The sequence below is a fragment of the Lycorma delicatula genome, chromosome 1 (genome assembly GCF_047948215.1).
Source record: "Lycorma delicatula isolate Av1 chromosome 1, ASM4794821v1, whole genome shotgun sequence".
Taxonomy (NCBI): Eukaryota; Metazoa; Arthropoda; class Insecta; order Hemiptera; family Fulgoridae; genus Lycorma; species Lycorma delicatula.
This window is the reverse complement of record NC_134455.1, coordinates 375440209-375456848: the sequence shown is the minus strand read 5'-3', so window position 1 is coordinate 375456848 and position 16640 is coordinate 375440209. Positions and strand designations below refer to the sequence as shown.

Sequence of the window (16640 nt, the reverse complement as noted above, 5' to 3'; positions counted from 1 at the left end):
GTGATTTCTTTCTCTGGGGGTTACATGAAAGATAAGGTGTTTATACCACCGATGCCGCACGATATCACTGAGCTAAAGGATCGCATAATCAATGCAATCAACTCTATCGAAAATGACATGTTAGAACGAGTTTGGCAAGAGCTAGACTTTCATATTGATGTGTGCCGTGTCACCAGACGAGCACATATTGAACATTTATAGATTTTAACAAAAACTGTTTGAATCCGTGCATCACCTCGTACAACTTTCATTTAGGTAAGTGAAATACTTTTTTTGTACTGAATTTTTGTAACTCCTAAGAACATTATGAAACGCCCTGCATCATTTCCTGTTTTCATTGGTTCAAGCTTAAAAACAATAAAATTTCTTCTGTTACACTGAAGTTTTTGTTGATCCCTCATAGGAAAATGACTAATTGAGCACTGTCAGTTAAGTCTGTTGTAATTTCTTCGATCAATAAAAAATACCAATCAAAACATTCAATCATTTGTTTTAATGGCTGATGTTTTCAGACATTTCTTCAATGCTTCTTGTTGTTGTTCTTCATGATAAACTTATAATTCTGAAATTTTTCTGCTAGTGGTAAATTGTTTCTACTAGAGGAAATATACAATATTTAACAAATTCCCCTTCGGAAAATCCTTCCAAATTTTCTGCAACTTGTTTTGCAAATAAAGCTTGCCTTCATAAAATTTTCTGATTCATTTGTACTTTTTATAAAATATGTCTGCTGCTTAATTAACACATTTTTTAGATTTTTTAATTTGGCAGTTCATTCTTCTCCAATAAACTTATCACATTCAGAATAATTAGTTGAATAATGTCTCTGAATATTATATTCCTTATTAAGAGGTATACTATTAATGCAAATCTAGCACAATGATTTACTATTTTGTTCCATAACAAAATTCTGGTTGATCCAGTTTTCTTGAAATCAGTGATTTTGCATATCAACTTTTCTTAATTTATTGGATGTAACTATCTAGTATAAAAATTTTGAGGTTACAAAAATAACACTAATAAGTAAAAAATTGAGGTTATCTTTTGATTCCTGATAAAGATTCTATAAAAATTCATTATGTTCACAATGCAAAATCAAAAGAAATTATATACTAGTGGTTATCACCACTTTAATACAAATAACACTCAATGTAGCTATCATGTTTGCTCACAAAAGCTCAATCTAGGTATGTGGTTGCGATTTACGCCATGCAGATGTTGAATTCAGGGTCAGATTATTATATATACTTTGAAAACGATCGCAAGCCACATATTTCATTTTAAACTTATCTGAGCCACAGGTCACCCACCCCTGATTTAACTTAATAATTTTTAATCATAGATTACGTAAACACTTATTTGAACTATAAACATGATTTATACCCAAATTACTAAGAAATTTCCTTTTTTACAATTTGATTTATTTTTGGGAGAAGACACTTGAAAATGCCTTCAGAGTGTATCACACAGTTCTCCTGGGACTTTCATAATCTAATCTTAAAGAGAACGTACTGAAATCATTGGGATGTTAATCAAGGGGCAGAATTAATGATTTCTTATGGTTTTTGACCAGAAAATATGTCCCACAACCTTATCTGCAGTAGTTTTTGAGAAATCTTGGGTGAAAACCAGTATATTGGGGTAAAATACCTTGTTTTTTATGTTTGACGTACAATAACTTGGTTAAATGAGTAAAACACAAAAAACGTTTAAACAAATCCATACAGAATTTAATCTTGAAAAAAAAAACAGTGTAAGATAAGTTGAATAAAACAAAGAAAAGTTAGAAAAATTCAAATTTTAATTTTAATACTAGAACAAGGTTCATTGCAGTACCAGCTTACAATAAATGTTCAAAAATTAGCCCGCCATTTTCAACAAATTTCTTGCAAGCTTTTGTACTGCTTTTTTTGCTCTTTTTAGTTCTTCAAGGCTATCTTTAAGTTATTCAGTTGTATCCACAATGCAGACAATTATTCCTCACGTGAATGTATTTTTGTTTTGTATACAATATTTTTCATCCATCACCAGATGCAAAAATGTAAAGGTGTTAGATCAGGCGATCTTGATGGCCAGGAATGTGGGCCTCCTGACAGATCCACTTCTCAAGGAAATTATGATAAAATTATGATGTAAGTGAGTGAAAACAGCACAATAGAATTAGGGAGGCGTACCAACGTGCGGAAGTATACTTTGCATCTCAGTGCTAAAGGAATATCTTCAAGCAGCTGCGGAAATTCTTCTTGAAAAAAGTACAAATAGACCTCAGCATTTATGTGGCCAGGCAATATGAACGATCCCAAAAGCTGATTGCAACGAAGGCTGCACCATAAACCGATGCTAAATCAATGTTGAAAACTGCCTTCCTTCTTTTCACGAAGATTAACTTCCACCCATGTTTGCTAATTGAGTAAGTTGTTGATGCTGTTCAGTTTCATATCCTCCTTATTAATGATAAACTATGCACCTCATTTATTCTTACACATGTAAGGCATATGAATATGTTAATCTAGTTCAATTCAACAGCTGTTTTATAATATATATTTTATCTTTATAATACTATTGTTAATTAATTCAGTTTAGTTAAAGAAGTATTAATAGTCAATTCAATTCAATTAAAGATGTGGTAAAAGTTAAATCAGTTCAATTAAAGATGTATTAATACTTAATTCAGTTCTGTTAAAGATGTAACTTATATGTAAATCTAAATAAAATACTTTAATATAACACGTCTTAAAAAATAAATAATGTACTTGTACATCAAAATTAACCTAAGCACAATGTGAAATAAGTTACTAATAATACAAAATTAAAATAAATGAAATGTATCTAAACCTGTTATAAATTTCATATAATAAAAATATAATTGATCACACTAAGAAGGTATTTATTGAAAGACATTAATGATCCAGCAGCATAAGTTCTCAATACTGAAAAGTGCATTTAGGTACAGTTATTCAAACAGATGCCATCTTGAATGAAATTTGCCTCATCAGTAAACAAAACATACTTGTAGAGTTGTCGATCTGTATTCAACCAGTTGCAGAACTGCAAGCAGACCATCTGCTGGATGTAGATGTTGAACTGATTGTTTATGATAAGGATAAAACTCGTTTTGTTTAAGTGTCCTCCAAAACACTAAATGTGAAACTCTGATCCACGTAGAAAGACATTGAGTACTTACGCCTGGTCTGCGCTGAACTGCATTGTCAATAATTTCATAAATAACAGCATAATGTTGGGCAAATCGTTCATAACTGCTACTAATACTAGGTTGTAAACCTTTTTCCTGAAGATTGAAAAAGTCACGCTAATTGTTTTGGGATCTGGAATCCTGTGATTTGAAAAATATTTCTTATTCTACTGCAGCATTACCATTACACACACCCAAAATGGATACTATATCAGCATATTCCTCTGTTATAAATAAGTACGACATTACTTTAATGCTAAACCAATCTTCAAACTAAAATTCATAGAAAACCTTTGCTAACGACAGCACAGTTCACACTACCTGATATGCTTAATATACCGTACTGAATGATTTAAGACTAATAAAATATTGTGCATTATTCATCAACTATTGTTATTTTATTGCAAACTTTGAAATAATTTATCATATTTTTATCATTAATAAAAAAATTATTATCAAAGTAATTTTTGTTTATTATTAATTAATCTTACAATTGTTGGTAAATTTCCAATTTTTTTTTTTTAATTTTTAATAGTAAATTTTATTTTTCACTTTTTTAACATCACCAAAAAAGAATTTGGCTTTTATTTACGTTAAATAAGCACTTTTCTGAAAAATCCAGTAATATACTGTTTCTGCATAAAATTCATATTTTTCTAATTTTTCTTTGTTTTATTCAACTTATCTTACACTGTTTGTTCAGAATTAAATTCTCTAAAAGTTTTTATTTTATTACTCATTTAACAATGTTATTATTGTAACATAAAAACAGGGTTTTTTTACTCCAATTTATTGGTTTTATCCCTTAGTAGTTTTATTTCTAAAAACTACTGCAGATAAGGTTCTGGGGCCTATTTTATTCAATTTTTCAGGTCAAAAACCTGTAAGAAATCACTAATTCTGCCCATTAATTAACATCCTAAAAATTTCAGTATGTTCTCATTTCACCAGGGCAGCTGAAATCAAAGTGAAATATCTTTCACTAGTCGTAAAAAATGTCTTTCACTAAACAATAAAAAACTGTTTTACTTCATTCCTTCAAATGTATGTGATGACTATGATTGAAACAAAATATTTTTATATTAAAAATATAAAATAAGTGTGTGTGTGTGTGTGTGTGTGTGTGTGTGTGCGTGCATGCTTACATTTATGTTTAAGCTTTTGTTTTGAATGAAACCATTGAATTCATATTAAAGCCAATATTTTCATCATCATAGAAGAACAAATTTTTTTTAAAAAGGCTGATTCTCATTAACATGTTTCTTTACCCAGTCAATGATTTTCTTTTTACTTCAAAAACTTGAACATAATCATTATAAAGATGCTTTTATTGTCTATAATTGTATAGAAAAATAAAAAATTTGGAGAAACTGTGTTTAGAAAAAGTTAAACAGTACAGGATATGTGTCAGGGGGATAAGGGAAAAAGAAAGTAAGGAAGAGAGTGCAGATGGAGGAAGAGCTATTAAGAAGTTTTTAGTACATGAGCATTATTGTAAAACCACTATTTGTTATAAAAAAACTATATTTTTTTTATCGTTCTACATAGTTATACATACCAATAATGGCCTAACAGCGAGTTAAAATTCAAAGCAGATTGTTATGCAATAAGTAGTTTACAGTGTTACTGGATGCAAATCATCAGAATGAATGATGGACATGAATTTTTAATTCAAAACTGACTTCTGTATTTCGTTTACAAACTTTATAAATGTAGGAGAAATAAATTATTATTAATCATTCCTTAGTATGGCTACTCTACAGATACCCACTTATTGCAGCAATACCTATAAATACTTGACACTAAAGACAAAGTCTAATGATTTCCATAGAAGTTCACATAAAGCAACCAATAAGCTTTCATCAATAACAGGTGATTCAAAAAGGGCTTTATTTTCATATTTAAAGGCATATAAAAATTTATTTAGATAAGTTACAGGTTTGGTTGAGGTCTCATTTTAAACAAAACACATTAAGTTTTGAATCACATATTTCATTAGTACCGAATTCAGCCATCAGTACTATTAAAAATGGATACATTTACTGTTTACTGGTGCAGAACGTTCTCACTGTGTTTCGGTTTCACAATTTGCAATCAGCAACTGCAGTTCAATATAATTTTCATAGAGAGAGCATGGTATGAAACCTCCTAGTAGGCACACAATTTACTCTTGGCACCAAACCTTTGTTGAGAAGGTTGTTTTGTTAAACATACAAAATCATCAGAATGCCTACATCCCTGATGCTGTAGAGGAACAACTCAAAGAAAGCTTTGCATGTAGCCAGAAAAAACAACTTAACATGTGTCCATAGCATTCCACGGATGACTTTGGCGTGTATTATGTAAATGATTGCACGTGAAGCCATACAAACTAACCGTGGTTCAACACATTACAGATGACAATGCTGCTCAGCTGCAGTTTTGTGTGGGAATGATGGATAGAATTGCATACAACACTATATTTTTAGACAATATAATTTTCAGTGATGAGTCAATGTTTCACATCGGTGGCAAGCCGTAACTGCCAAATTCAGGGTAGCGAAAACCCTAATGAAACTTAGCAGTACAAAGTTTTTGTAATAGCCTTAAGGCAATGTTTTTGTGCCCTAAACAAAGACTGTACAGCCTGTTCTTCTTCCAAGAATAAACCGTAAATGGTATCTTTTATCTGTTTATATTTTTAAATTTTCTAATTCCTCAGTTACATGATGATGACAAAGATGGATACCATTATTATCAGCAATATGGGGCACCACCTCACTACTACCTACAAGTCTGAGATTTTCTTTATACTCGGATTCCCAGATCGGTGGATTAATCATGAAGGTCTAATTGCATGGCCACCTCGCTCCCTCGAATTATTGCGGGATTTCATTACAGATCAGAATTACGTGCCACCTTTGCCTGCTGATCTTATTGAGTTAAGACTTCTAACTAATTAACACTGTAGCTGCAGAGGTAACACCTACCTTGCTGGCTAGTCTGGAATTGATTTCAGGTGGAAAGTATGTCACACTACAAATGGAAGCTATATTGAAAAGCGTGAATGTTGAGCTATAGTGAATGTTGGGTGACAAACTTGATGTGTTTTTCTATGAAATGAGACCTTAACTGAATCTGAAAGTTATCTCAATAAATTTTTATATGCTTTTGAAAATGTGAAGTTCTTTTTGAATCGCCCAGTACTCTTTTATGCTGGCTGAATAAAACATGCAATATCTGCTCTTTAAATTAACATTTTTAAAAATAAATTATTGAATTGAAGAAGCTGCTGCTTGCTGTGCTAATGGCTAACTGTTAGTGAATGACTTATCAAAATTTTTATATTTCACAGAATGAATGTTCTGTTTTTAGCACAAAAGTAAAATTATTGTATTATCATACGATTTAAGTAATAGAAACCAAAGCAGTTATTTACCTAACTGCACATGTTGATATGAAGTTTACTCTATACATAACATTAACTATGAAAAATGGTTTTTTGTGTTATACAAAAAAAAGACATCTGACATTATCTCAAATAATTAAAAGAACAACCAAATTGAACATTATTTTTACTGATATATGTGAAAGAATTCTGAAACTTTTTTTAACTTACTCGATATAAACTCCTGTTTCATCAGTTCGGGTAATGTCATTTAAAATTTCAGCTATAGCAAGAAGAAATCCACAAAACCTATCAAATACAACTCTGAAACAAATAGAAAGATGTATAAAATTCCTTAACACTTATTGTTTTATTAAAAAACATGATGTATGTATATACATCATATATATATATATATATGTGCGCTCAGAAAATCACTGAGCAGTATGCTTTAGAATTATGTGGTGCATTCTGTTTTTTTTTTTTTTGGTGTTAGGTTGGCTGCTCTGTTGGATTGTTGGGCATTGCTCAGCAATAAACCAAGACATCAGTGGTTGGATTGTAATTGAACGTGCTTTGTTTTATTTATCAGAATCAATGGTTGTGAGAAATGTAACAATTCTTTTGGTAGATGATTGTATTTTTCTAATTGAACACATCTATTGTGAAGAAGACAAATATATCGATTTAGTGAAGTACAAGTTTTCTAAAAAATTTCCAAATACTTCTGTTCCTCACCGCATATATACTCTTATTGAAAAATTTTGGGCAACAGGCTGTGTTGAAGACACTGACTGAAGTAGAAGACCACCTAAACTAAACAAACAGAAGTCGCTTGATATTTTGGATGCTAAGGCTGAAAGCCAATGCTTAAGTTGGCACAGCCATCAGACTTGCTAGTGCACATAAAGCTGTCAGAAAAGAACTGAAACATTTCCCCTGCGATGCAATGTGTGTTCAAGAACTGAAACTTACACATCATGCCAAAAGATGAAATTGTCAATGTTTTAAACATTTTATTGACTAAAATTCCTAGGTATTCTCGACATTACGTTTTTACAGATGAAGCGTGAATATATTAATTCACAAAATACATGACTGTTATTGACAACTAACCCCCATGAATTACACAAACAATCTTTGCATGAAGTGAAAACTGGAGTCCGGGTCAGTGCAAGTAGAATGCATATTGTGGGTCTAGCCTTTTTTGAAAAACAAAAAGGTTGAAAAAAACTGTGTGCGCAGTTAATAGTGATTGCTATTATGCTGTATAAACAAATTTCATTAGTCGGTTACCAGAAGTGGAAATCAATCATGGTTGGTTCCAACAAGATAGCATGATAGTGGCACAGCGCACACAGCTAACAGGTCAATGACGTTTTTATAAAATGACTTTCAACAAATCATTTCAATGAGTTTGCGGCCTGCATGATCGCCCAATCTGACTACTTTAGATTACTTTTTATGGGGGGCAACAGAACATGCACGATTGATGAACTAAAAACTGCAATAACGGCATAAATATGAGACATTCCATTACATCAAATGGTTAATGTGTTTGAAAACAAATTGAAATGTGTGCAGTGTTGCATTGATATTGGAAGAGATTATTTTCAATAACTTTTATAAACTGCTCTAGTTATTGTATGTTTCTATAAAATAATGCAATAAAAATACAAAGTAATAATTAAGAAAGTTTTGTCATTCCAGTGCACAAACTGTACATGTATAGTTTCTGAACACACTTATATATATATATATTATTATTATTATGATTTCAATATTTTCTAAAATAGAAAGTCAAACCCAATAGAAAATATTTTTATAACCCATGATATAAAACATATAAATACATAATAAAAACACATAAAAAATTTAAACCTAATTTAACTCTTCAGGAACTGCATAAGTAAGTCTAAACAGTGCCACTAGGTCAACGACAGACCAGTATTTACATTAGTACATTATTACACGACTTATTTATAATAAAATAAATTACTATTTACACTTTTTCTCTTTCTGATTAAGTATAACGTACATGACCACTCATCATGTTTGTTGGAGTTAATAATAACTAAAATAACTACAAGGTATACTTGTAGTAACATGTAAATTCCAACAAAATTAAGAAATTACAGTTCTTAAACAAAGTTAAAAATGGAAAATTTCAAATGATAGTGTAATTTACATTAACTACTTGGGATTTGTAACATTTAGTAAAGTAATTTCTACCTCTTTCTGAAACTATAATGTAGCATTCTACATTTATATATAAATATATAATATATATGTATGTGTGTGTGTGTGTGCTCAGATATGCAAAAAGCAGGCGTTGAATTTTTACAAGTTATTTGTCTAGGAAAGTGTATCCATTTTTATTCTATTTGAGTGCTGGTCTCCTCCAAGCTCTGAATAATTGGAAAGAGTGAGTGATAATAGTATTAGCAAAGTGTATCTCAAAGTGTACTTTATAACTAAGTAAACTAAATAATTGGCTAGATAAATTATAAAAATGCACAGTTGTGTATAAACAATTAATCAGAATGGTTGACAAATTTATACAAGTATGTCATGCACTAATATACCATGCTCATTCCCTTTATAACTACATTAAGCTTGGATTTGAGCAGGCTAATGACAATGCCCAGTACTGTATCTTTTTGTGTAGGTATACACCTTGCCATATTCTGTTAACTGCTCATACAGGGCAAAAGCAATTTTATTTTTAAAAAACGAGTATATATAATTTATATAATGATGAAGTGGATTCTATTTTTACTTAATACAAGTGGTTTATCCAATACCAATTAAAACTTGTTTCAGGAATAGTACTGAGTAGAGGAGAAATATGCTATATTGTTAAAAGCTAAACATTTTCTCTTGTTTGTATGTTCATTTCAAGTCTTTTAGGTGAACGGTTTTTTGAAGGGCAAGATCCTTAAAAAGGGTTACTCAACTAAATATAAAAAATCATCATTTCTTTTTTTATCTTTACAGACTGCTACCGATCTAGAAGACAAAATCTAAATCATTCATTGGTTACACTTGCCAAAACTAAAGATTTCTTGATTTTATGCTTCATACTTATGATAATCACTCCAAAATCAGGGTTTCTATGAGAAAGAAAATGCAAAAGCATTGGAGTTTTAGGATTAAAAAAGATATACTACTTAATTATACATTAGGTTATGTTAAAATTTCAAAGCTATTAATTTTTATAGCTACCAATGTTGTTTAAAAATTAAAGTAAGCAATATTTTTTCTCTTGTTTAAATGAAACATCAGGTACTTCAATCAAAGGCATACTTAACAAAAATAAATTTTGTTTTTCATTAATTATTACAATACAAGTTTTCCTACTGTACTCATTCAAATTGCCCTTTAAACTTTTTAAAATAGGGGTTTTAACTCAATTCTGAAGAGTGATTTCACCCATCAGAAGGATTATTTTTGCAGAAAAGTATAACATATGTATCCATGTTTTACCACATATTGGAAAAAAAAAACTAAGAGATGTATCAAACAGAATTTCTATTTAAGTTAACCTTCTACATGTGGGAAGTCAAATCAGTTTTAGACCAATACTGCAGCTGTCCTTAGCAGCTAGCTACCTTTTTTTAAAAGCGTCTGAAAAATTTCAAAGCTATTAAATATTTTTATAGTTACCAATATTGTTAAAAGCTAAACATTTTCTCTTGTTTGTATGAAACATCAGATACATTTCATATTTATAACGTTTATACTAAAAACTACAAACAATTTACTACATAGCATATTTAAATATTTCAGCACTGAAATTTATACATATTACAATTTTCCCTAATTATTATTTCTTTTAATTAAATTTCAAAATGATCATGGCTGTATTTAACAGCCCTTGTTGATCATGCATCATCAGACAATTTAGGACACTTCCCTATGATATTCTGTTTTCTAGTGTAAAATTAATGAAAAAATTCTAATAGCACAGGGAATTATCCTAAGGGTTACCCTTGTTTGCTGTAGCCATAAATAATATAACCAATTGTGTGCACAAACCCGTTATGTGTAGATGAGTCTTCAATCTATATTGCACCTAGAACCTTAGTTACTGCCGAGATACTACTCCAAAACACAATAACTCGTTTAGAATTGTGGTGTTCAAAACTGGATTCACATTTTCCCTAGAGAAAAAGAAATATATTTGCTTTTCCCGGTTGAGGAGACATATTGACTCTAAACGGTTTTTGTATGGGGAACCTGTTGAACCATGCACGCAGGTTAAATTTCTAATGTTGAGGTTTGACCAATGACTGACATGGGTAACACATTTAAAGGAACTCAAGATAAAATGTCTAAAACTGCTAGACATGCAGAGAGTTCTATCTAATATTCAGGGAGGTGATAGAGTATGCACGTTGTGTTTCTAATGAGCTCTGGTCCATTCCTGCTCGGACTACGGCATCTTGGCTTATTCGTATGCATGGGCCACTGCTCTTAGAATGCTAGATGTAGTCCATCATTCATTTGTCCACCTTGCTATAGGTGCATTTAGTTCGAGCCCCATGGTAAGTCTACTAATGGACTGTGATGAGCCATCTCTTGGTATAGATGAAACCAAATGATCTTGCTCTATGTAGTTCGTATTATAGTGCAAATAAATCATTAAGCCTTTGACGCGGTGTTCTCCAACCAGCATCTTAATTTACATCAGGAATGACCAAGATCTACTGTCCTGTTAGGCATCAGAGCTCATCACCTTTTCTTATCTCTAAATATAAAATTACCTCCTGTTCTTATGGTTACTCAATGTTATTACCCTCCCATGGTGGACTTCTCTCTTGTAAATTATTGTTTTAATCTTTCACAATATTAAAAAAGTACACGAATTTGATTATTTCATGAGAAAAGTTTTATAATATTGTAAATAGCATGAATCCTGATGCTGTAGTTTATATAGATGGCTTTAAACATGATAATTTTGTTGGCTGTGCTTTTGTGGTTGGCAAGAGAACATGTTTGGCATTCCCAGCAATGTCAGTGTTTTCATCGCAGAGCTGTATGCTATTAATAAGATCTTAAAAATAATTAATCCAAGATTTCGACACATACCTGTCTATTCAGATTCTATAAGTGCCTTGCAGGCAATTAGTGATATGTACTCCAGACATCCTGTCATCTGGGCAATTCACACTATCATTTCTGATATGACTCAGGGAACACAACTGTGAGCTTCTGCTAGGAATTTCAGGCAATGAGCGTGCTGACAGTGCAGCAAAAGAGGCTTGCTTGCAGCTATTTTTCACTAATTGCATTGTTTCGGCTGATCTTTGTTTACTGAAGATAGTGGTTCATGATGAGTGGCAAAGTAAATGGAATGCCACAGTTGAGCTCTTTATGCAGGAATAACAGTCGATAGGAAGTTATTATTTGCCGTTTGCAAATAGGATACACTAAACTTATTCATGGAGACCTCATAAATCAGAGCGATGCACCTGTTTGTGTTTGCTGCAACTGCCAATTAACCATACACCACAATCTTGTGGATTGTGTTTGTTATGTGGGATTGCATTGGAAGTTTAAATTAGGGGCTAACAACCAAAATATTCTAGGAAAGAATATGATAATGTTATTGAATGTCTTTTTAAGACCATGCATCTGTATTTGAACATTAAAAATTACTGTAATGAGTTTTTCAACGTTATATAATGCAGATTACATTTTTACTATTTTCCCTGTGATAATGTGCTTTTTGATCGTTAATTTTATTTTTTATATTATTGTTATTTAGTTTCTACATCTGTGATAGTTAACGTTTGTTGTAGTTAAACCAGTTTGTTTATTGTTTGTTTGTTTATTTCAACAGAAAAAACAAATATTACAATAAAACCTGAAAAATTAAATAAACAAAAACTAACAACTAATATCATGGCTAAACTATCACTTAAAACTAATATTACAGATGTAAATTTAAAATAAAATATTTTTATTTAAAATAAAAGCAAACAAAAAAATATAAAATTTAACAAAGTCCAAAGAGTGTAAGAGAGTGTAAGAGTGCCCCTTCTTGGATAACAGCATTACTAATACAAAAAAAAAACAAAAACAACACAGCAAAAACAATATTAAATTCTGTCTAATATACTGATCTATCAGAGAAATAACAACACGTTTAAAATTTCCTTATCATTGTCCAGGATTCATCAAATGTTTCTGGGCAATTTAAATTTACGATGTAAGGCCACATTATACATGCAATCCACAGGATGTGGTGCACAGTCAAGTAGCTGTCGCATAATATGCATACTGGTGTGTTTTCTCCTGACATTAAAAACTCGTGAGTAACTCTCACATGTCCTAACTGAAATTGACAGGAGGACCACTTCCTCCCAACAAATTTTTCTACATCAAGAGTTCTATGGCAACACAGTATCTCTGATATGCTGAATTTTATTATTCACTGTAACAGTCTACTCACCTTGCTACTTTGCTCAAAGAGTGCATTTTACACAATAAAATCGCATGTGGTAATACAAGTGGTGAAGGACAGCTGACTACATGTGTAATCTCCACGTTCATTACTTGGAATTCTCCAGTGGATAGGATTCTAGCAGAAACTCCCTTATATGTTGCAACGGTTCAATTCAGCAATTGCATTATAGATTTAAATGATGATAGGATGTCTAGAATACAAAATCTTCTAAAGCTTGAATGCACTACAGGAGTTGCTACAAATAAGGATATGAAGGCACTTTGGGTTAATGACATTCAAAACCTTATTGATAGCATATAGTTCAGCAGTAAAGACACTTGTAATACTAGGTAGGCCTAACATATAGGTTCTGTTATTAGTAACAAACGTGCATCCAATGGTATTCAATCCATCTGTGTACACAACACTGCGTTTGGGTTTATCTTTGAGAGAAATTGGTAAAACATTTGCTGTTGATTTTTTATTGTGTATGGTTAGGATAACATTAAAATTTATAGGGTTGATTCTCCATGAAGGATAAGAACATGGAAAGACTGGAAAAATAGAAGGTGTGTCAAAATTTAAAAGGTTCAGTAACTGCTGGGTATGAACATCATGGATGCTGTATATCATGGGAGGGATTTGCAAGAACTGCTTTAAAAATCGGGTGGTTTGGGTGTCCTTTAAAATGGGGAGAGTAAGATGCTAGAAGCTAGTTCTGTCTATCCCAATCCACCAAGTTGGTCTAGTGGCGAACTTGTCATCGCCCATCAGCTGATTTTGAGGTCGAGAGTTCTAAGGTTCAAATCCTAGTAAAGCAGTTACTTTTATAAGGATTTGAATACTACATCATAGATACTGGTGTTCTTTGGTGGTTGGGTTTCAATTAACCACACATTTTGGGAGTTGTCTACCTGAGACTGTACAAGACTAAACTTCATTTACATTCATCCTCTGAAGTAACGGTGGTTTCAGAGCCTAAACAGAAAAAGAAAAAAGAGATGGGTGGGAAGACTTGTGTGGAGAATAAACCATTATAAACACATATGTGCTGTAGCACTGAATTGGGAAGGTGGAGAGCATACTGAAACAAATATTGTCAGGTCCAGAGGAGGTGACATGTGAGGTTTTAGTGTGTGCAACAAATTGTTGAATGCAAATGGGGCATTTAATTTACCGACCAAATCATCAGTGTTTAATGATAATACTTTCATCTGCATCTTGTACCTCTGAAATTCGTTAGTGAATGATAAAATGAGAGATACTGAATAGAAACAATCTGCCAAGTTAGTTGCCACTGAAGATGATGAAAATTCTCCTTCATGAATGAGTCTGCTAACAGATTGTTTTGGTGATCTGCAAATTTCACTAAGCTTCTTCCATACAGTAGATATAAGAGTAGTGTGCGAGATGATGCCCTGATATTTCATACATCACTTCCTCTTAGCATCTAAGAACAACCAACGACACACCACTCTAGCCTTATGATAGAAATTTAGATGTTCATTTGAAGGCCTACAGTTAAATCTGCACAGCGCCTTCCATTGTTTCCTAATAGCGCCATCGTTTTGGCAGCCATCATTCCACCAAGGTACAAACGGACATCAAAGTTTTCCAGATATTTGTGGAATATATCTATTAGCATTCTCAAGTAACAGGGATGTAAAAGAGGTAAGTTGATCAAGGGTGTTTGCCCTGGGGTCAGGCAGTTCCTCAATCATATTCTCCAGTATATCAGCTGATGGAGGGAGAAATTTTGAAAAATGGGAAGTCGCAGATTACATCCTGCAGGAGGTGGTTGTGTGGAAGTCCGTTAGCAGGGAACTATTAAATGGCTTACTGCCAGCTGTATTTACTCGCGGAACTTTAGGGACAGTTATTTTCAGAGGGATTCCAATGTTGGTTTCACTACCTCTGGCCTTTTGATGCGTACAAAGGTTACATTGTATTGAGTATTCGTAAGTGTTATTTTGAACTGGTGAAGTGTGAAACTTCACCAGTTTCTGAGTGTTTAGTGAAAAAGTGCTGCAGCAGTGGTTAGCGTCAAATATTAGACTCTTCATTCATTATTCAAAAGTAGAAAGGCGAACGATTTGTACGGGCACCCACCTCAACACAGCGATAAGGTGGTTACGACCTTGGTCGCAAGCCTCTGTAATAAGCAAAGAGATAACTCTATTAGTTCTGCTTGCATTCTTTTCAGAGCAAGGACTGTAATCTGTGATTACATGCTAGTAAAATTTACTTTATGTACTCAATCCAGTAGCGGTGAAGAGGTGCATAGAATGATTCAAGGTCTCCACTGCCTGAAGCTCACTGCGGGTAGTTGTCACACCAGTGAACTTGGCCAGCATAGGGATAGAAGGAAGACAGCAAGCATCTAGTTTAGATAGTAGCCAGGTTAGGGAATCTCTGGCCATGGCCGAATTTCAGGTGGTGGCAGGAAAGACCAGAACCTTTACCTTTGACCTCCTCGATGTCAGAAGATGAGGTGTCCGGAATAGACATGGGAACACCCACCCCAGCAAAACCCAATACAGTAGTAGAGGCGTTACTAAAAGCAAAGGGCAGATCTGGCAGTTCTGTCTCGCTGGTACAAGTTGCAAAACACAATTTTATCCACCTGATCACACATTTAGAAAACAGGTGTGAGGAGGATGGTTCTTCCAAAGCTCAATCAATTATATGAGGTCCTTTCTGCCTTGGCAGAAGGGTTCAAGAACTTGGCCTCCAAGCCCAAGGAGGTCAAGGTTGTTCAGAAACAGGCTCTAGCCCCAGGCGCTAAACTGAGGTGTTAAAAGGAACTAAAGAAGACAGCCAGGCAACTAAGAAGCTCGAGGTTTTATTTATAAACAAGGTGGAGGGCTCCCACCAAGAGCAACAAAAATCTAAAATGGGACTCCAGGTTGTCCTTCATGACAATCGGAATAACCTAAAGATAAGGAATATAAAGGAGACCAGCAAAGGGCTGGTAGTTATTGCTGAAAACAAGGAAACGGTTCACAGACTCTCCTGCAGTAAAGAAGCCAAGCTTAAGGTTGATCCAAAATGTTAAGTGTAGGCCCGTGTCATAGTATATGACATTGATTGGAGCCTCTCTGACGCAGATGTTCTGTCTCTCATCAGGGAACAGAACACCGACTTTGACGAGGCTGCATTCAACAGAGTGTAGGCTGGTTTTCAAAACAGGATAGCGTGATGCCCAACAGTATCATGGTGTATTTGAAGTCGGCGCTCATCTCTATAAGAAGTTCATATCTGAGGGTAGATTATCCTTGGATTTTGTGTCCTGTTGCGTCAAGGAATACCTTGATGTGCAGTTACGTTTAAATGTTGCTATTTTGGCCACAGAGCCAAGTTCTGTAAATATGCATCGGTCTGCGCGCACTGTAGCGAGGAAGGCCACAAGTGTGATGTCTGTCCGCAAAAGAAAGAGACTCTGTCTTGTATCAACTGCAAAAAGGTTGCGCAAGAACCATAGGCACTCTGTCAACAGTAATGAGTGTACTTGTTACTTGAGAGCAGTTGAGATATATTTCAACTCTCTTAGATGTAGTCAACTAAATGCCCAGGGTGTGTTGTCTACGTTGAGTTAGGTGAGGTCATTGAACAACAGAGTTTTGATATTG

The 16640-nt window shown here is 33.3% G+C and overlaps 1 protein-coding gene across 2 annotated transcripts in view; it reads right to left on the bottom strand.

Annotated features, from left to right (window-relative positions):
* LOC142317285 (importin-11-like) overlaps nt 1-16640 on the bottom strand; it is a 127198-nt gene that overhangs the window by 20738 nt on the left and 89820 nt on the right. For both annotated transcript variants that reach the window (XM_075353703.1, XM_075353704.1), the window contains exon 18: nt 6792-6884. In XM_075353703.1, the coding sequence (XP_075209818.1) occupies nt 6792-6884 (93 nt within the window). The remainder of the gene's footprint in view (nt 1-6791; nt 6885-16640) is intronic.